Source organism: Lampetra planeri, chromosome 6, assembly GCF_965212315.1.
Source record: "Lampetra planeri chromosome 6, kcLamPlan1.2.h2, whole genome shotgun sequence".
Lineage (NCBI taxonomy): Eukaryota > Metazoa > Chordata > Hyperoartia > Petromyzontiformes > Petromyzontidae > Lampetra > Lampetra planeri.
Genome location: NC_136112.1, coordinates 15639817 through 15662147, shown reverse-complemented (window position 1 = coordinate 15662147; position 22331 = coordinate 15639817). Strand labels below are relative to the sequence as shown.

The 22331-nt window shown below is 46.7% G+C and overlaps 1 protein-coding gene across 1 annotated transcript in view; it reads left to right on the top strand.

Annotated features, from left to right (window-relative positions):
* The first annotated feature begins 8473 nt into the window (after positions 1-8473).
* Positions 8474-22331, top strand: part of ACADM (acyl-CoA dehydrogenase medium chain) — a 31133-nt gene continuing 17275 nt past the window's right edge. Inside the window, exons 1-4 of the mRNA XM_078595686.1 lie at positions 8474-8556; positions 13382-13484; positions 15520-15617; positions 20064-20133. Coding sequence (XP_078451812.1) covers positions 8521-8556; positions 13382-13484; positions 15520-15617; positions 20064-20133 — 307 coding nt within the window. The 5' untranslated portion in view covers positions 8474-8520. The remainder of the gene's footprint in view (positions 8557-13381; positions 13485-15519; positions 15618-20063; positions 20134-22331) is intronic.

The following is a 22331-nucleotide window of genomic DNA, read 5'->3' as shown; positions in this document are numbered from 1 at the left end:
GCCTTGGCAAGGTCCTCCACAGTTGCGTGGCTCCTGGAGGAGCCGACAGATGCTCCGTGCTCTTTGTTGAACTATTCGGCTCCTTTTTCAGAAGCGACCTGGCCACAAATGAGAGCTCAGCGGAGTGGCTTATCACGTGGAAATGTATAGCAACTAAATACTCTAAACGAATCTTGATTTGAAGCTTTCGTGACTGCAGGAATCCATCTCTTTGGTTCTTTCGGTAAAGTCACGTAGGTATAAAATAAAATAGATGACGACGTTTTGGGCGCAACACAAGCGTCCGTCATCAGGTGGAAAAGCATGGTCTGCTGCTGAGGCAGACTGTTTTAAAAGGTGTGAAATGGGTGTAGCCCAAGGGTCATAAAGAAGTGGCCGGGGCTAGTGATGTTAACGTGAGAAATTTGCATGTAACTGTAAGATAGTAGAGCGGCCTCCTCAACGGGCAAGTCCACCTCAGCTGTACTTAACTCGCTTGGTTTCTCTAATCAAGGACATCTCACTGTCTCCGGATGATTTGCTTGTCAGTTTCGATGTAGTCTCTCTGTTCACCAATGTACCTGTACTTGATACCATTGCAATCTTCTTGGTTCTTTCGGTAAAGTCACGTAGAAGGAAAATAATAAAAATAAAACATAATAAAATAATTCTCACGACGTTTCGGCCACAACGCAAGCAGCCATCTTCAGGTAGAAGACGGCTGCTTGCGTTGTGAGAATTATTTTATTATGTTTTATTTTTATTATTTTATTATTTTCCTTCTACGTGACTTTACCGAAAGGACCAAGAAGATGAATCCCTGCAGTCACGAAAGCTTTAAACCATTGCAATCATTGAAGACTTGGTCCAATAAGGACTGAATCCAGATGTACCAACTTTGGTAAGGCACTGTCTTACCAACACATACGTCACCTGGAATGGTACATTCTACAGACAAAATGAAGGTACCCCAATGGGTTCTCCCTTATTGCCAGTGGTAGCGAATGTTTTCATGGAAAATTTTGAGAATGAGGCCATCCAGACATCGACCCTACGTCTGTCCTTGAGGAGATACGTAGATGACACGTTTGTCATCTGGCCACATGGTCTGCCAGCACTGAACCAATTTCTCAACCACATCAATTCCATGCACCCGTCTATCAAATTCACCATGGAAGTGGAAAAGGATGGCAAGCTACCATTCCTGGATGTTTTGATCGAGAAGAGACCTGATGGCTCGTTGGGACATTCAGTCTACAGGAAATCCACCCACACGCATGCCTATCTAAAGCCTGACTCCCACCACCGTCCGGCCCAGAAGAATTCCCTCATCAAAACACTACACCATAGGGCCCGTTGCATCTCTGACCAGCACCACCTAGCCAGTGAGTTGGAGCACGTACACCAAGCCCTCAGGATGAACGGATACTCGGACCGTACGATCCGCAAAGCTGTCTCCCCAGCCATGCGGGGACAACCTTCTGAGGATCCAACCAAAACCATCACTTTACCGTACATAGCAGGGGTTACCAAAAAGATTTCCAAAATCTTAAACAAACATAAGATCCAGGTTTGTTTCAACACAGTACACAAAATCCGTGATTTAATCCCATCTGTAAAAGGATGTGATTCCTGACATGCAATACCCTGGTGTCTACAAACTGAGCTGTGGTTGCGGCAGCAGCTACATTGGGGAAACGAAACGACATGTCTCGGACCGCGTCCGTGAACACAAGGCAGATCTGAAACACGGTAGGACCAATACCTCCAATACCTCTGCCGTTGCAGGATGGGTACAAATTGAGCAATTATTGGAAGGACGTTATTAACCAGGTAAAGTCTTAACTGACTGTGATGTTTCCATCCAACCTGCCTATGTCAGCTGTTATTTCGACTCTCTGTGTGTCTCTCTCTGCCTCTTTCTTAAATCTCTCATGCTCACATGTCTGTTGCATTGCACTCTCATGCCTTTGGATTGCACTCATGCTCACAGGCCCTTTGGATTACACACGTTGGGTTGCACTCCCTCGTCGAGGAGGCTGCTCTTCTTCTTTTCTACAGTTACATGCTAATTTCTCACATTAACATCATGCTAATCCCTGACTTTAACATAGCCACTTCCGTGCCCTCTAATTTCTTACATTAACATCATGCTAATCCCTGACATTAACATCATGCTAATCTCTCACTTTAACATAGCCACTTCCGTGCCCTCTAATTTCTCACATTAACATCATGCTAATCTCTCACTTTAACATAGCCACTTCCGTGCCCTCTAATTTCTTACATTAACATCATGCTAATCCCTGACATTAACATCATGCTAATCTCTCACTTTAACATAGCCACTTCCGTGCCCTCTAATTTCTCACATTAACATCATGCTAATCTCTCACTTTAACATAGCCACTTCCGTGCCCTCTAATTTCTCACATTAACATCATGCTAATCCCTGACATTAACATAGCCACTTCCGTGCCCTCGTCGAGGAGGTCGCTCTCCTAGCTAACATTTACATGCTCATTTCTTTTTTTTGAGGCTTTTTGGTCGTCGGCTGTTCGGGTTTCGTTGAGCGGGAGCACGCCGACCATGTAGAGTTTGAGGAAACGTCCCAAGAAGTTGCACGTGGGTCTTGATAGGCACTCTACATTCAGATGGTACAAACGTAGTGACGGCCCCAAACCTGCGGTAAGTTTTGCCCTGAAAAGGACCTTTGGTGTTGGGCTGTGTTCACGCGTAACTGGATTATACGGGATAATGGGTGTCGGATACTTCTCAGTAATAATTTAGATCAGTGTGTGTCGGTATAACCACTTATTTCAAGTGCAAAAGAGTTTTTTTAAGGCATTTAAGATGTATTGCGTTCTCTACACTTTCAGAGCCGACGTGCTACTAATGCGTTAATTAAAAGTGTGAAACACTGGGAAACCGACTGTCACACAACTACAGCAAGTCTATCTCATCAGCAAAGCGTCAATGACCCACGGATGTAATTGATTTAGAGACTTAATTGCATTTTAGCAGGGCAACACTTTGTACATTTCCAAAATTAATAATCTTGCGTGAATGAAGTTGGGAGATTGTGTAACAACTTTTTCAGAATGACACGCTTATCTTTTTGGACATTTGTGTTTTTTTTCTGGACAATAAACCTGGCCTGGTCACGCTATGCCAGAGCGACGGACTCACTATTGCAGGAGATACAAATCCCAGTCTGTGAGTTGACTCAGCAACCCCTCTCGCATAAAACGCAATAATAATACTAGCACTGTGTGAACAACAGTGGCTCTCATGCTGAGCAATTAGCCCTTGTTATGGGAACGTGGAATTTCCAACCGCTGGCTCGGCCACCAGCAGAAGTCAGCTACACCACAATATCATAATAACAACCTCTATTTTATAAAGCGCCTTTCATTTCGAAATATCTCAGAAGCATCACATTGCTCGCCTGTGCAGGGAATGATGCTCTGGCTTGCCTGATATGCTTGGGAATTGTGGCGTTGAGGATTGATGGGGCAATGGAGTGCCGCAATGCTCGGCTGAGTTACTGCCGAGTTAACACAATCTGGTGTACGATATATATATTTTTTTACGAAAACGATTGCCCGAAAGCTCACGCGAGGTCGCACTCGGGTGTGTGGCCGCGGGCACACGCGGTGCAGCCGTGGCTATCTTACGATCGAGCGAGTGGAGAGAATGGAAAGCGCCCTCTCTTGCTCTCGATTTACCAGGAACCCATTTCACAGGGAAGGGCATCAAGCAGTTTTTTTTTATTATAGCGGTCGTCACTAAAAACGTCACAAAAACAAACTACTCCCTTGGGGCGGATTGTAATTTCAAACATGTTTAAGAAACGCAACTTGCCACGTGACTCCGTGATAACGCAAGTGGCTCGAAATCAGAATGTCACAAGTTCACATCCTGGCTGTGGCGTCCACCCAGCCCATCATTCCTCTGGGTTGATAAAAACGAGTACCACTTTGTGGGAAGGATAACAAGTGCTTGCCTTCTGAAAAACAGCTTCATAGCTCTTCGGATTCCTCCAGTATAGATACATATTTTGATTCTGAAATTGCCACCACCATTGCAATGTGAAGCTCTCGCCACATTCCAAGGGCTGCTAACGAGAGATGGGCAACTCCCCAAGTCCCATTGGAGCAGGATATCGCTGATTTTAATTGCACGGGCAATTTAGTAAAATCAAACTTCAACAACTTTATCCTTCCTCCTGCAATAGAAGGGGGGCTGGTGTATCTTGTATTGAAGAGCGCGTCTGAAGTGATTCAAGCCGAGATTGAATGATGGTCAAATGTTACCCGACCCGGTGGTTGTGTAGTGGGTTCGAATTAGGTGCACACACACGCAGCTTGGAGGCAACACTATTTATTAACGGTAAGTAATATAACACTGTACATGAGGTGGTGACCACCTTCCTCAACTCACTAACACTCTGGAACGCGACACAGACTGGACCAGGCAGGCAATGGCCTGCCTGGCCCAGGACGACGACTCGTGATGTCTTCACTTCGGAGTACAGTACAACAGCCTCGCTCTGCGTTCACACCACGCTTATATCTGCTTTGGCGTGGCTGGCTCCGCCCCGGCGTGGCTGGCTCTCTTCAGGCCACGCCTCCCTTCCCATGACACGCCTCACTTCCCCCACCTCTGGGGAGGTCCGGATCCCTCCACCACGTGACCCCCCAGGCACCCCCTTGGGGCCCCCAGCCTTCGTACAGGCCGACACAGTAGTGACCGTTCTATATCACTACAGTTGTAAGAGAATGGCCAATTGGTAAAAGGCCAATGTGCTGCTGCTGCTATAGCGGCTGTAAAGGAGCGTGCGGCCCGCGAGCGCCTGGAGGCGCCACGGCGGAGCGAGCAGCACGACACGAAGACGAGCAAAGCCGATAACGAGCGAGCTGCCTCGTCCATCTCATTCGCACGACTGCCGGGACGAGGCGGCAGCGGTCGCGAAGGTTCACAACTGCACACGCAGCGTAATTAGCTGGGGCGCGCTGCGTTGTTTTCACAGCAGTCGGTTGACTGGCTTCAAGTAGGGTTTGCCGCAAACCTCTGGTACAAAAACACCGGGACATATTGGTGGGAAGAAGAATGCCTCAATGTCAGAAGAGGGGAGAGCATTGTATTGGCTGGTGCAACATCGTTATAATTGCGCAACCGGCAAAAACCAGGGACACGATGTCACCGGGAAGACCTTGCAGAGGACGATCCTGTGAAAACGAGGACAGGCGGCTTAGCCAGACTACTTGCAACTTAACTGAGAAAGAAAAAAAAGGATTAAGTTAAGGCTTTAGCCGCGTTGTCGGCAGCTTCGGAATCTCCCCACCATCAATAAACGTTATAATGACTTCACAATGGTCTTAAATTCATATCTAAAAACCAAGTACTGTACAATGCCACTCCTGCCAAATTCACGCTGACGGAACGAATTCCCATCGTACACAATACAATTTGGATGTGTATAAATGCAATCGTATTTCAAGCAGTTGTCGAGAGCAGGAGGCGTTTTATATATTTTTTAAGCAAAGGAAGTAAAAGAGGAAAGTCCTGACCATGGATTTGAAAAGGTGTAGAGCAGTGGTTCTTAGCCTTTGGTTCTGAACCGTTAAAATGCATAATGTTAACAAATACGTAGGGTTTGATGAAACAAAGTAGTTGTACTTACGTGCCCGTGTTTAATTTGTGTTTTCGATGATGTCCCTTAAAAAAACCTCTGGCATGTCTCGCACCCCCAGAGAGGGCATCTCGCACCCCAGGGGGTGGTGGAAGGGAATTCCAGACTCCACGGTAACGCAGCCTGAGTCCAGTTTTCCCGGCGGCGACGGCAGAACGCATTTATGGGGCCCAACCGCACCCTGCACTTAGCCAGGGCAGGGCCCTGCCACGATGCCACGTGGTCGTCGTGGTGCATTTGGCCCGTGGGGGGAATCTTCACCAACCCCCACACCCAGTGCCGGATTAAGCTAGTGCGGGGCCTGGAGCATGTGTTACAAAGGGGCCCTCAATTAAAAAAAAACACAAATATGAAAACACACATCTTTTACTTGCATAGTAAAGTAACTGTATTTTTTCATTTTCTATACAGCCAGATAATACGACAAATTGCAAACCTTAAACACCCAGTCGTTCATATTAGTTGAAGGCGGTATAGTACTATAGTAATAGAGCAAGTGCAGAATCACTGGACCGGAATTGATAGCTTGAAAGCATTTAGCGCGGGGCGCTTGAATGTGCGGGGCCCGTAGCTATTGCTACACACGTAGCTACTAGACGTGCAGCTACTACACGTGCAGCCACTACACGTGTAGTAGCTACTACACGTGCAGATACTACACATGTAGTATCTACTACTACACATGTAGCTACTACACGAGCAGTAGCTACTACACGTGTAGTAGCTACACGTGTAGTAGCTACTACTACATATGTAGCTACTACACGTGTAGCTACTTTTGCTATGATGATAATCCGGCACTGCCCACACCTCGTTTGCGAGTTGGGCCTGGGTCACCCTGCAAAAAAGTGACAAAAACTCAGCAGCAAACGACATCAAGTACAGCGCTGACGCCAATTGATAGCAGCGCAAACAACGGAAAGGCTGCTGCAGCTTCTTACTATTAAAATTCCTTACCTTTATTACTGCTAACCCTACCTCCTCCCTTTGTTGCTGCTAATCCTACATAATGCACGGGCATAATATGACTTTGAGCCCCCCCCCCCACCTCCTACGCATTCTACAAGTAGTGACTAATCCCATATCTGCATTTGCCATAAATATGCTAAATTCCTCTGTTGATATGCAAATTCCTTTGTCAAGGCGCCCTTCCTCCCCTAACCCAGCTTAAATATACGCTGCCAAGCTTGGTGGTGTTCATTCAGACGCTGTCTTTCCGACAGACCTGTTCTTCACCTGAGCACGGCTGCTTGCGTTGTGGCCGAAACGTCGTGAGAATTGTATTTTATTATGTTTTAATTTTATTATTTCCCTTCTACGTGACTTTACCGATAGGACCAAGAAGAAAAAGAAAAGGCAACTTGGGTAATGCTTGACTTAAAGCTTTCGTGACTGCAGGAGTTAATATTCTTTGGGTCTTACGGTAAAGTCACGTAGAATGGTTCAGAAAATACCCCACGTGACTTTACCGAAAGAACCAAAGAGTAAAGAAACGACGACGTTTCGATCGCAACACCTGATGACGGGTCGCTTGTATTGCGATCGAAACGTCGTAGTTTTTTTGTTGATTTTATTATATTTTTGAACTTATCTACGTGACTTTACCGAAAGAAACAAAGAATTTGCGTAATGCTGCCCAACTTTGCAAGATTCCATTGGGGGCCGTCCATAAATGACGTCACGCATTAAGGGGGGGGGTCAGATTTTTATGACGATGTGTGACGAGGGGGGGGGGGGTGAGAAATGTGACGTCACATCAATGAATATAGACAACACGTTCTACTTAATTAGACTTTTTCATACATGTTTTCTCCTACAACATCAGAGTGCAGCGCCACATTAAATACGCACTACAATGACAATAGTTTAAAGCGATTGAAAGCATGTTTTATTTTGGGGGGGGGGGGGGGGACAGAGCTTTGTGACGTCACATTTGAGGGGGGGGGGGGTCTTGCTTTTTGTGACGCCGTGTGACGGGTTGGGGGGGGGGTCAAAAATCGTCCAAAATCGCGTGACGTCATTTATGGACGGCCCCTTTGGGGGTATTTCTCGTGTGGGATGAAACCCGAGTGTCCGGCGGGGGGTGACCAACTCGACGAGTTCCAGAACAATATCTTCAGAGTCGTCTCCCTGACGTGCAAGCAGGGGGATTCACGCGCACGCGGAGTTTCCCCCACTGAAGGCCGCAGTGGAGTGCAGTGCAGTGGAGTTGTTGTTGTTGTTGTTTGTTACCAAGGTGTGGGGTGGAGTGCAGGATGTGGGGTGAGGTGTAGGGGGGTGTGGAGCGTAGGGGGGGGTGTGGGGGTTAGAGTGTAGCTCGTGAGGACGCTGCTACTGGGCAGTTGGAGGCAGTCGCCCTCCAACAACAACGGAGGGCGGAGGAGCGACGCTCACAACAACGAGCGGAGCGCCGGGTGGGTAAAGCACAGCAAGTTGGCACAGTAGGGGGCACAGGTGGTGCATCAGCCAGTCATCTCGGTCATCTCGGTCAGTCGACCCGTGGCACCTGCTGGGTGGGTCTGCCCCGTGACCTCCTGCCAGCGGGCGTTCGACACTTCACGTGGCTTCAAGGTGCACGTGGCCTGGCACAAGCGTCGTGGTGACGTCACCGCCACTTAGTGGCGAATGGCGGTGGTTGTAGGTGTGGGGGGGGTCCGCCCTTACGCGATTGGCCGGAGAGCCAGGGGGGCGTGCGCGTGCCACATTATCGCCTTCTCGTGATTGGTTGTAGCGAGCCCCTCCCCCCGCCCACAGCCTTCGCTGAGGGGGGGGGGGAGGGGTATAAATACGTGGGGGTGGGGGGGGGAGGAGCTTTGTCGTGACGCAGAGAGACGCTCGAGGGCAAGATGGCAGCCGCGTGTGTGACTGCTCGCATCGCCAAGGTGAGGGAGACTCAACTCCATTACGATTTACCACGACGACGACGCCGCGACTCGTAGCCCCGACGCCGAGGGCGCTTGAGGCTGCAGCGAGCGGTGTGGTCGCCTTTGCTACTTTGTTTGGTTACTGCGTGTTACTTGACGATGGTGTGTGTGTGTGTGTTCAAGTGCTAGCGGTAGTAGCGTGTGAACGTACTGGTGGGAGTACCGTGTGTGTGTTCACGGTCTGGTGGTAGTGCACATACTGGTGGCAGTGCCCTGTGTGTATGTGTTCACGTATTAGTGGTTGTGCACGTACTAGTGGCAGTGTGGCATAGTATTGGTAGTGCAGTGTGTGTCCACGTAGTACTGGTGTTAGTACTGGTAACAGTACAGGGTGCCGTAGTGGTTGCCTTGTGTGCACCTCAGTGTTGGTGGTGGTGGTGGTGGTGCAATGGTTGTGCACTCTGTACCACATTGCCCTCCGTGACGGTGATAATGTGACGCGAGTTTGACGGTGGTGGAGGTGGTTGTTGTTGTTTGTCGTGTTGTCTGGACAGTGCTGGTCACAACAACAACAACGCGACCGCCTGGAAGCTGATCGTGACTCTGCAAGGAGCATGTTTTTGCAAGCTTAGCAACAATGTTGATGTCCCCTTAGTGGTTGGTAATTAAATGAATTGGTCATCTCGGTGGCCGAAATGTTAACTGCCTCGCCTCGTATGCAGGAGGTCACGGGTTCCATCTCGACCCTGACGGCTGCTGTTTATTTAGAGTTTGCGTGTTCCATCTCCCCATGTGGTCGCGTTTTCCCCTCCAATTTTAGAATTAACGTCACGCGTTTAGAGTTTTGGCTGCTGTACATTTCCACGCGCTAAGCCCACTTCGTTAAGCTATCATTTGTGATTGCCAGGTTGCTCTGTGGGGCCTTACCTGGTAAAATAAAGAATAGTTTATATTCTTGTTGCAATTCCGGTAGTGATGGGGATGTGACTTCACGCCGGTAGTGAGTGCACACTCATTGCTCTCTGCCATGCCAGCACGTGGCAGGCACTTTGCCGCTTGACCAGTGCTGGTGGTGCTGTGGAGCGGTGGCGCAACGGTTAGCGCACTGCGCTGCGAAACCGCTCGGGAGACAAAGGCGGCCGGGCGTGGTGTTGGCCACCCGCCCCTTCGTGTGCCGTGCTAACGTCACTTGCCCCACACAGTCGGCTATGGCTACACGGGAGGGGGGTCTCTGTCTGTGTCTTATGTTGCACTTTGGCATAGCGCAGGTAGTGGGTGCCACACATTGACTGCGTTGAACCTTGACACATTTTCGCCTCTCCCTGGGCATGCACCCGAGTTAAAAATACACGCAAAAAGCAAGGACGACCTTGCTAAGTGACGCAGCGCCAACATACACTTTCTCCAGTAGGACCTCCTGTCGACGACGTGGCAAGAGAATTTCCGATCAGTTCTGGGACGTGTTCCTACCACCAGCATCCCCCCACCCCATACACCTGCCAGGCAGAGGTATCCCGTATGTAGGTGATGTCGATCTGATCGGTGATGAACATTAGGGGCCGTCCATAAATGACGTCACGCACCTAGGGGGGGGGGGGTCAGACATTTATGACGATGTGTGATGAGGGGGGGGTGAGAAATGTGATGTCACATCAAAATGCGCAACTTTAAATAGACAACACGTTCTACTTAATTAAGAAGACTTTAATAAATGTTTTCTCCTACAACATCAGAGTGCAGCGCCACATTAAATACGCACTACAATGTCAATAGTTTAAAGCGATTTGAAGCATGTTTTATTTTGGGGGGGGGGGGGGGGCAGAGCTTTGTGACGTCATATTTGAGGGGGGGTCTAACTTTTTGTGACGCCGTGTGAAGACGGGGGGGGGGGGTAAAAAATCGTCCAAAATCGCGTGACGTCATTTATGGACGGCCCCTTACAATTTTTTTAAATTGTAAATTTGAGCAGAATACCCTGAAAGGCCAAACATTTGAGGTGTTTTCACTCTCTTGGCACAATGCTGCTACCCCGCTCCGTTGAGTTTTCGTGGCGGTTTATAGCGTGTATAAAAATATTTTAAAAAATTGTGTACAATTAAGGTATTTTCGTCATCCGCCACGATCTATCCACTGCTCGATGAAGGCCTCCCATCTACGTCGACACCAGCCCCTTGCGCTCCTGTGAAGCCGCAGTCTCACTCCTCCGCCGAGCTGCTCCATCTGCTTTGTAGAGGTCGTCCTCTGACGAGTGCCCTACTCTGGATGCCATTCCTCGTCACCAATGCTGTCTGTCAGGTGTTAGAGGGTGGTGTGTGTGTATGGATTGTATGTTGCACTTTGTTTGCAACGTACGTAGCCAACCGTGCGAATCAGAGGTGCGGCCGAAGGACAACAAGCCAAACACAAAAAGCAGTTCTAATGAAATGAGTTGCCTATTGAATTTACAAGTACATGGCTCCAGTTGCTTGCTAATATCGGAAGAAAGAATATCATTGCTACAACTCGGTGGGCTCTCATGAAATTGTCTTTTCCGAGACCAAGGTTCTCTGCAAACCTCCCGGCTACCATCAAAGGTTTGTACACGAAGCCATACAAATATACAAACACAGACATAATTTCAACCGTGATGATGGGTACAAACTTAGTAATCATTGGAAAGATGTTATCAACCACGCAAAAAAGACTTAATTACACTTTTTTGGACCATCTTATCTGACAGGCACTATTTTACTTTACTTTACCGAGTGTTAACATCCCCAGTTATTCTTTGGCAGTGCTCTCTTCATTGTTCAGCCAGCATTGGTATAAACATGGGCATTTTCGTTCTTTTGTCTATCATGTGTATCAGACCTCCCCTCCCCCCTCTCTGTCCATTGTGTTGGCGTGTACAGCAGCAACCTCGTCCAAGCCGTAGTCCATTGTTTTTTCATTGGCTACCACATTCTGATGAGCTCCCCCCCCCTCTCCTCCCCCCGTCAACTTGCTTATAAGGGATTACTTCTTGAATCATTGCCTCACTTGATGCAGCTAATTCGGCTGTGACGGTCCCACCTGATGACGGAGACTTGTGTTGCCTCCGAAACGTCGTGATTTTTGTTTTATTTTATTTTCATTAATTTTGATGTTTTACCTACGTGACTTTACCGAAAAAACCTAAGAATATGATTCCTTGCAGTCACGAAAGCTTCAAATCTAGAAGAAAGAATACTTTTCTGTATTCGGGGGGCATCTTACCCCAACCGAAATTATATTTACTCGGATACAGATGAGGTCAAGGTCGTGACATGTAGGATTAGATCCTGTTCTCAAACTGACAAATATTTGTTTTGTGGATGAAGTTGGATTTCAAGTAATACTTAATCTGATAATTTGATTAATTGATGAGTTATGCAATTTAAGCATTAATGTTCATTGTAAAATTATTCCCAGCGTTAAGTTGGTAGGTATTGGTGGTGAAGCGGTATGTGTACTGCGCTATTAATCTGGCAAACCAAGTGCAATTCCTAGCCATGTCTAACATCAGTGGCAAGTGATGACTTTGTCTACGATATGCTTGCATGGCAAAGGTTGAGGTGCGACTAACTGCCTCGCGTCCCTCGCCCGCCCCTCACCACAGTATCAGCCAATGATTGAGTACTTCAGGGTACAGTATACCCGCTAAAGGCCAAAACTACCCCCAAGCTACAGCTAAATTGGTGTACAGAGGTTGCCCGCTAAAGGTCAAAACCGCGAACGATAAACCCACGTGGTATTCAAGGGTCTCCCTATTCAAAATGTAGTTAATAATAAAACGTTCATGAATACATTTTCGTTTTGTACTGAATGAATAGTAAGCTTATTTGTTTGTAAATAATATCAGTTGCTCACGTATGTGATTCTGTTCCTTTCTAATCCTATTAGCGGCTCCGTTAAATTAAAATGAGATGGGTCCATTCAGATCATGTATTCCCAATGAACGTGTTCACGCATGATTACACATCTTTGAGAAGCTGCGCCGCCACTTGGGAAACCTAACTGAGCACACGACAGATGTACGTTCCCCCGTGGCTGTGAGATGCTGGTAATGCACCATCACCTTTGCGTAAGGGCCTGCCTGTCTGATGTGTTTAGTCCTGGTTGTTTTGATTTAATGGGTTGGATCTAATGAAACATATCACCTATTTGTGGGGTGTATTCAGTCTATCGGAGCCCCCGACATTCCCTTCCAACTTTGTTATGTCGGCAATTTTCATTATTTGCACAGAGTTATTGGTCAAAGTGACACATCTGCAGATGATGACCGGATCAAAAGTGTCCTATTTAAAGAGTCGGCATGCTCAGACATACGCTGGGGGAGACGGTGCCCATACTTAGGTGGCCCTGAGACAGGGGTAAAACTCAACGTTTCTGTGGAAGTGGACCAATCCCCTCTGTAGGACAACCACTATTGACATCCCACAAATTGATACGTATTTTTATCAATCCATTTGTGATGATGGGCAAGCTTTGACTCCCTGCGAGTTGAGCGCTATGCCACAGCGCTACATGTCCAGATGTTCGTGAAACGCAGCCATGTGGTTGTGTGTCTGTGTGCGGCGCGGTTAGCGTACTGCGCTCACAACCAACACCAGTGACGAATATCAGATCTAGTCCAGGGCCTCGCCTAGGTCGACTCGGCCTCAAATCAGTACCTGGTGTGATGTGTAAAAACATCGCCACTGGGGAGACAAAGGTGGTCGGGTGTGTTTCTGGCTACCCACCCCCTCGTGTACCATGCCAGCCTTCATAAGTGTTCGCTAACAGCACTTACCCCAACAGTCTGTTAAAGGCTATGCCGGGGATCTTTGTTTTTGTGTGCGCGCAGACGGTGAGGAATGGCCTGCAGTGTGGCCTCCAGGTGCGGCCCTACTCTTCGGCCCATGCGCCTTCCACGGCCTCTTCAGCTCTGGCCCCCGGCTTCAACTTTGGTGAGACACTTCTCGGGATTGATTGGTTCTGCCAAGTCGTTAAGCGGATGTTATCACTTTACCGGTCTCTCTCATTGCTCCTTCGTTCACTTGTCAGTGACTTTGTGCCGTCTACCTTCTCTCCACACTAATTAGACTTAGTCGTAGTAATAATAATGTAATTCTTTTTTTTCTGGAAAAACTCAACGCAGTAAAACCCTCTCTGTCAGCGAGCTTTAACGTTCTTGGAAATGCTCGCGAATGCAGAAACCTCGTTCCAATGGGAAAATGGGTGTTACGTTCCTGGTACGAGTGCACATGGGGGGGAAATGGTACAAGTTTAATTATAATTACTACAATAAATAATATAATATAATTTGAAAGATCAATGTATTTTTTAAATTACCTTTCATGATGATGATTTGACGACAGTGGTGATGGTGAGGAATTCGGGAGGCGGACGCCTCAGGTGATGCAGGCGTCTGATAACAACGCCACACAGTTGCAATGTATCACTGAGGAGTGCTAGCCACAACACTTTCCCTGATTGCATTCGCGTTCGTTTGAATGGACCTCACAGTCGACTCGTTTATACCAAACGAGTGTAAAGTAAAAATGCACAACGAGCAAGGTCGGAGAGAGATTGATGCGAGAGGGAGGACTAAGCGGGCAGCCGAGCGGGCGTGCTTAATCTTCGCAGACGGTTTCGGATGTGAAATTCTGCACGCACCTCCCCGGTGTCGGCGGTCTGGCACGACGTACACTCATGGATACTGGAGTCCAGCGCGAGTGCTGGATTCACGTATTCACGAGTTGCTAAATGTGTTTACTAATTCCCTAATTCTAGACCCCCGCCCCACCTTAACAAAGCACCTGCCTGGGTATTTTGTGTCGTCAAACACTCCACCCCCTCAATTCCCCATGAGTAATAGGGCAGTTGTGAAGAGAATGAAAGAGTTCCCATACCTGGGATATGTGCTCATGACCAGTTTTGGTTTGGCAGCAAAGGTCTCCAAATCAGTTAAGCTCCATTATATTTTCATCAGCTGCATAACGCTTTTTGGATGATATCTGGCTTATCACTCCAAATGAAGCTTCAGGTATTCTCGGCTACAGTTACACCCTCCCTTCTCTATGCTTGTAAAACGTGTGACCCCTCCTAAAGGAACAATCTGTGCCAGTTTGAACCATTCAAACTTGCCTGCCTACAATTCATCCTGGGTTTAACCAGGCTGAATTGTGCGAGTTCACAGATCCTTGAAAGGTCGGGACGCAGTCCCATCGGTGAGCTCTTCCGGCAGGTGAGGCTGCGTTGGCTGGGTCACGTAGGCCGCATACCCAGCCCACCGCATGCCGAAGCAGCTTCTATCCAGATCTGAAGTTTTCGTGACTGCAGGGATCCATACTCTTTGGTTCTTTCGGTAAAGTCACGTAGGTATAAAATAAATTAAATCACGACGTTTCGGAAGCAACACAAGCGTCCGTCATCAGGTGGGAAAGCCACTACAGCAATTTGTTTCTTGACTTTACCGAAAGAACCGAAGCAGCTTGTGTTTAGCCGGGATGGAGGGTGCTAAATGGGCGTGCCACCGGATAGAGAAATGATGGGCAGAAGTCGTACAGGGGGATGTGAAGTTGATTGGACTTGCCAATGACTGGTACCAAGATCGGCCTTTGTAGAGGAGGATCGTGAAGGACACTACGGGGCAGTCACCCTCTAACGAGAACAGAGGGCAGAAGAGCAATGCTTACAAAAACAGAGCGCTGCGTGGCTAAATGCAGCAAGCTGGCGTAGTGGGGAGCACAGGTGATGCATCTGTCGGTGATCTCAATAGTTCACCCATAGCACCCTGGGTCTGTCCCGTGACCTCATGTGAGGTGAGCCTTTGACAAATTCACGTGGGTGACCTCGGAGTGCACATTGCCTGGCACAGGCGCTGAGGTGACTGTCACCGCCACTGGCAGCTGCGATTGCCGCTCACACGTCTATGCAGCCATGTGTCGTCACCATAATGTGTGTGTATGTCTGTGCCTGCCCGTGTCTACGCATTTCCAGAGCTTACGGATCAGCAGAAGGAGTTCCAGTTAATGGCTCGGAAATTTGCGGCTGAAGAGATTATTCCAGCTGCAGCAAATTTAGACCGTACAGGAGAGGTATGCATACGCACATTGGCAATTTTACACACAAACATCCACATTGACACAAGTCGGCATGTTTTGCACACACAGACGAGCTCACAAGTGGCGTAATATTTATAACAATTGTATAATTTTTAACTGTTGCTGTTATTTTAATCATTATTCTGTTGTTTGGCTCGTGTAACTTCCTCTGCAATTGCCCACTGTCGCTGGCCCCAGCTTGGCCGAGACACCTGTAAACAAGAGATTCACCGCTCATGTTGTTGTTCTTCCAGCTTCAATCTAATGCCTTAGTCTTCATCTATATGGCCAATTCACAGAAAACGCAATGCATTTGTCAGGAACACTGGCCTTTGAAGGAAAAATGTAGACTCGGCAACATTTTTTTATTTCTTTGTGCTATAAAGAACGGATATCGCCTGAAATGTTGCCTCCTGTATACAGTGGACTCTCGATTATCCTCGTGCCGTTTATCCGATTTGCACCTGAGATTTTGACATGAATGAAATAACTTGTGAGTTTTCCCTTAAGCCCAAATATATAATCTAAAAACAGTGATACATTGTTATTCTTTAAATTAATTAATACAAGTCACGTGCTTAAACCGAACAAATATGTGCGCTGCTTAATCCAAAATCCACTTTGCATATCTTTTCAACACTGGATGGAGTTTTATTGACGTTGATTTTGCGTGGCTCTGCTGCTATCCACTTAGTGGGTGCAGTCTTCTGCATGGGAGCAGGAAAGTGTTATCACTGAGCACGCACATCGATCAGCCATCTTTAGTTTTCTTTCTAGAGCGAAAGGGTAGCACTCACTAACAAACAAAATTTTCTTAAGTTAAACATAATTTTTACCTATATTAGTGATTTTTGGCATAAAGATTAGCGGAAAATGTATATTTTTGGATCATCCGTGATTTTGGATTATCCTCGGCCGTCCTCCTCTCGGTCATTAGCGTGGATAATCGAGAGACTACTGTACGTTTACATTTTAAGGTCACGGTGTTAACAAATGTGAGGTTGTTGTTTGTGCTTGTGCACCACTGTCAATACAGCGTCGCCAGATTATACGTATACTTATAATTTTACATGTGAAAAAGTGGATATGAAATTTTGATTTAAAGCTTTCGTGACTGCAGGGATTCATCTTCTTGGTTCTTTTGGTAAAGTCACGTAGAATGGAAATAATAAAGTAATAAAAATAAAACATAATAAAATAATTCTCACGACTCTGTCAGAGACTCTGTCTCCTCGACAGACCTGTTCTCCACCTGAGGACGGCTGCTTACGTTGTGACCGAAACGTCGTGAGAATTGTATTTTATTATGTTGTATTTGTATTATTTTATTATTTCCATTCTTCGTGACTTTACCGAAAGAACCAAGAAGATGGATATGAAATGGTAAGACTTCACTATTTCAATGGAACCGTGCGCGTCTTCAAAACGAGAACTGATTGAGCGCTTCTGGTTGCCTCCTGAAAGGTTGGCTGCTAATTTCCAATAACATTCTACAGTAGAATCCCTCTTAACGATGGTAATTGGTAATTCGTTCCGATAACATTGAAAGTGACCCTTTTTTTTCTGTTCGAAAGTTACCCTTTATAATATTTTAAATAATGGATATTAATACATAAAGATACCAACAACATTATAAAGGCAATATTAAAAGACACATGCTTAATTGATGCATTAATTACTATTTACTGTACCTACAAAAGCCCGTCGTTAACAGGAGAATGGTTGGTAAGTGAACACATTGGGCTCTGGAGGCCCGTCAAGCATTTAGTCGTTCACAGGGGTGCTCGTTAAGAGGGGTTCTTCTATACACCACGACACTACTATACACTCCACCACGCTATACAATACATACTACACTACACATTGGGCTCGATGGAGGCCTGTCGTTAAGCGATTCGTCGTTAATAGGGGTGGTCGTTAAGAGGGGTTCTGCTGTAATTGCATATGCATGCTTTCATCAGTGGTAGAAAATCCAAGCAGGGAAAACAGTGTTATTGTTTAGTTTTGGTACTTGCATGTATCTGGATGCAATTTAATTGGTTCTAATAAGTAAGGTTGCTGAATAAATTAGTTTTTTTGATGATCTCAAGAAAATATATTCCGTCCATTTAGCCAAATGTGTTAAGTTGTAGAATTATTTACGTGTTTATTTTTTGCTAACTTTGCTGAATTTTAAACGTGCTTTTAATAGCATTGTGCAGGTGTACTGTAAACCCACTGCAGAGATGTAAACATTGATCAAAGTTTGTGCAGACCCATTACAGTGTAATTATAGATGCCGTATACATAGTGTGATTATAGCTTTACTGTATTAATTGATTGCTATAGGAATGGTTGCTCTGGTGGTTTTTTTTGTAGCTGTGATTGCAGTTACTATTCCAGTAGAATAACACATTACCATATTGCCATAGTTAATCACTATAGCTGGACCCGAATAACATTTCTGCCAAGTCTCATCAGACCGTTTCAGATTCTTGTGATTTATTGAAAATGCAAAATTATCTAATGGCCAAATGAAAGTAACATGGCAACGATGCTCTGAGCAGTTGCAGAAATGTCCTCAGCTGTGCTGCAGAGCTGCATTTAATTCTGTGTTTGCAGGTGCATAACTACACGACAAAATATCGCCGTATAGACTGAATAGACTTTTGGGACAAGTGCTGTTAGCGAGCACCTATCAAGGCCGGCACGGCACACGATAGGGTGGGTAACCAGAGCCACATCCGGCTGCCTTTGTCTCCCTAGTGGCGATGTTAACACATTGCACCAGGTACTCATTTGAGGCAAGACCCAGGACTGGTTCGGATATTATCGTCACTGGTATTGGCCGTGAGCGGGAATCTAACTCGGGTATCTGGCTTGGTAGTGAAGCACATAACTAAACAAAGACAAAGATCCCCCGTATAGCCTTGACAGACTGTCGGGGCAAGTGCTGTTAGCGAGCACCTATGATGGCCGGAACGGTACACGAGGGGGTGGGTGGCCAGCACCACTAGGCCTCGGCAAGGTAAGGTAAAAGTTAAAAGTTAAAACAACGAGCCTACCTTTACCCTACCTTTTACCCTTACCCCATACAAATTACCTGATTACAGGGTAATTACTAGGGTACTACACATGAACAAGGTTTATAACAGTAAATGCTAGGTAGAGCGCTTTATTCATATAGAATACTCTCGATGATTTCAATTTTACACGCTTGTTGTTGTTGTTGTCGTCGTTGTCGTATCCTCAAATCTTGTAACTCAATTTTAACCCACTTCCTAATGTGGTATCGACTGCGCACTTGGTTTGCTTATGGCATACTGATGACAATACTATATTCTATCATAAAAAAATATATATGTTTTTAAACATTCTTCTTTCTATGTTATGTTTCGGCTTGGGTCTAATTGTCCACGCTCAACTCGCGTTGGCTGTAATTGGCCACGGTCCCTTAAGTTGTGGCAAGCTTCGGGGCCACTTCCTGGAGTCGTGGAGTTCTGCCATTACTAGTACATTGCATTAAAGCGTGTTTTAAAAAAAGTTTTTTGTTTAATATTACTTCTTCTTGGTTCTTTCGGTAAAGTCACGTAGAAGGGAAGTAATAAAATAATAAAAATAAAACATTATAAAATACAATTCTCACGACGTTTCGGCCACAACGCAAGCAGCCGTCCTCAGGTGAAGAACAGGTCTGTCGGAAAGACAGCGTTTCAGACACTGTCTTTCCTGAAGAACAGGTCTTTCGGAAAGGCAGCGTTTCAGACGCTGTCTTTCCGACAGACCTGTTCTTCACCTGAGGACGGCTGCTTGCGTTGTGGCCGAAACGTCGTGAGAATTGTATTTTATTGTTTTATTTTTATTATTTTATTACTTCCTTTCTACGTGACTTTACCGAAAGAACCAAGAAGATGAATCCCTGCAGTCACGAAAGCTTTAAATCGAAATTTAATATTACTTATTAAATGGAGGCCACGGACTGCGCCACGGAGCTTTTAGCGGTAAACAAGGCATCGTATTTACTGGATAATACTGCGCGCTACATTTACCCTACCGGGTAATTCTTCCGAGCTACCTTTACCCTACCCTTTACCTTACCCCTTGGCATGTCGACACCTTTACCCTTTTACCCGCTAAAAAGGGTAAATTACCTTACCTTGCCGAGGCCTAAGCACCACACCCGGCCGACTTTATCTCTCCAGTGGCGATGTTTTTACACCGCACCAGGTACTCATTTGAGGCTGAGTCGACCTAGCGGAGGCCCAGGACCGGTTCAGATAATCGTCACTGCTGTTGGCCGTGAGCGGGAATCGAACCCGGATCACCGGGTTCATAGCGCAGCGCGCTAACCGCTACACTGCCGCTCCCCACACTAAACATACACACACACACACGCGTGTTCGTGTGACCTTGCATTTTGAGCCTGTGCGTATGTTCCTGCCCTTGTCTGACTGCATACAGTACCCAGTTTCCATCATCAAGAAGGCTTGGGAGCTCGGACTGATGAACACTCATATCCCTGAGCATTGTGGTAAGCCCTGTAAATAACAGCGATGGCTCAAGATGAACGACGCTCCAGACGCTCCACCGAGTCTGTACAATTGAGATTTTTTGCAGTTGACATCGCCGTGGCATTTGCAGCGGACTAAGGCTGGAACCCTGTGTGGCTGAATTGCACTTTTTGACTCGAACGATAAACTTGTTGAATTGCTTGCCCAAGAATCAATTTACTAATATAATGAGCCAAAAATATCTGTGCGTAACGAGCGTGACGTCATGCCACGTAGACCAGCCCCCCCGCATTAATAATCATGAACAGGTGGGGTCCTCTACCCCCCCCCCCGCCGTCATTAATGAATGGGTGACGTCACTCCGCATGAAGAAGGTGGAGCTGAAACGAAAATTTGTGTCTGCAAATTCGCTTTCATTTTGACCTTTCTTTATGGACAGTACAGTTAATAAAGAAATCAACGCAGCAACTAATAACACGAGCCAAAGAAGGCTGTGTGTGTGTCCCCTGCGCGTGACGTCACTCCACATGCGGCCCCCCTCATTATTATTCACGTGTTTCCTGCATCTTTAGACTAACGCAGAAGAAGCTCGAGCGGCTATGAAAGTTCGCTTTCGATTTTAACGTAATTTACAATCGCACAATAAAACGTTCATTGACATCTTTAATATTACAGCTTCCGTCCTAGGACGGGCTAACGGAGGTGTGGGGAGGAAGGACAATAAGCTAAACATAAAAATAATTTCTAAATAAATGAGTTGGTCAATCTAGATGATGATTTAAAAGTGCATAGCTCCAGTGGCTTCCTAATATCGAAGGAAGAGCCTTCCAGATGGCCGCAGAAGTGCATCTGAAAGTACGCGATGCGGAGTTGGCGTCATGGTCTATGTTCCTTGACGATCAGCAAAGCATTGTGGTTCATTTGTGGCAAGCACTTGAGTCTCAACTGCACCTCCCTCAAATGAAAGAGAAATGAAAGAAAATTCCAGACATTGATAGTCGATGCACGAAGGTTGACTCGGCTTTGTGAGGAGTCCTTTGTTTGTGGAATGGAAACAAAGTGCCGATGACTGCTGATTCAATGATTACAACTTTATTATTTTACCAGGTAAGGCCTACTGAGCTATACAGCTCTTTTTCAGAGGTAACTGTTGGCCACAAATGATAGCTCAACGAAGTGGCTTATCACATCAATTTATAGCAGGAAAATACTGTAAACACATTTTGATTTTAACTGTGGAGAGAAAAACTGAGGGAGCTGGAGAAAAATCCATGCGTCCACGGGGGGATAACATGCAAACTCTAAATACACAGGCGTCAGGGTCTGGATTAAATCCACAACCTCCTGTATACCAGGCGAGGTGGTTAACATCTCGCCACCGTGATATTTGCCTGATGCCGACTCGCCTGTTATCCAAAATCATCCTCTGCGTTACCAATTTGGGTTCAAGATTTATTAAAAGTCTCTTTTCTTTTCGCATGAAGCATAAATCATTAATTCTTGCGTGTACTATGCAATGCTTGTGTCATGAGTGTGAGGATTTATTTCCACGTGCGTGACCGGGCAGGTGGCTCGGCGTCAGAGTGAGCGGTTCGCAATCGTAAAAATGCGAGTTCTCATCCAGGGCGGGGTTTAAGTTAGCACAATCCCTCCCGAGGTCAATAAAATGATGACCACTTTGTGGGGAAGTCGGCAGCAGTTGTTCTCTGGATAGACTCGCCCCACCACTGGCTCGGTGCTGTGAACAGGAGATGAGCACCGATGCCGCGATGATCATTTCGGCAGGAAATCACTGACTGACTGGGTGTGATGGTCTGGGAAGCGGTAGCATAGCCGGTGGCACACTGCGCGACGAAACCGGTGACCCGAGTTAGATTCCTGCTCACGGCCAACACCAGTGACGATTATCTGAACCGGTCCTGGGCGTCCCTAGGTCCACTTGGGCTCAAATTGGTACCGGGTGTGGTGTGTACTGAACCGCCTCTGGGGAGACAAAGGCTGCCAGGCGTGGTGCTGGTCACCCACCCCTTTGTGTGCTGTGCCGGCCTTCATAGGTGCTCGCTTATAGCACTTACCCCCCCAACAGTCTGCTAAGGCAACACGGGGGGGATCTTTGTGTTTGATGCTCACCGCACCCACCCTCGTGTGCTCGCAAGCGGCAATTGCCAAGAGGATTTCTGAAATCGAGGTCTTCGCTTTGCTCGTGGTGGTGACACGA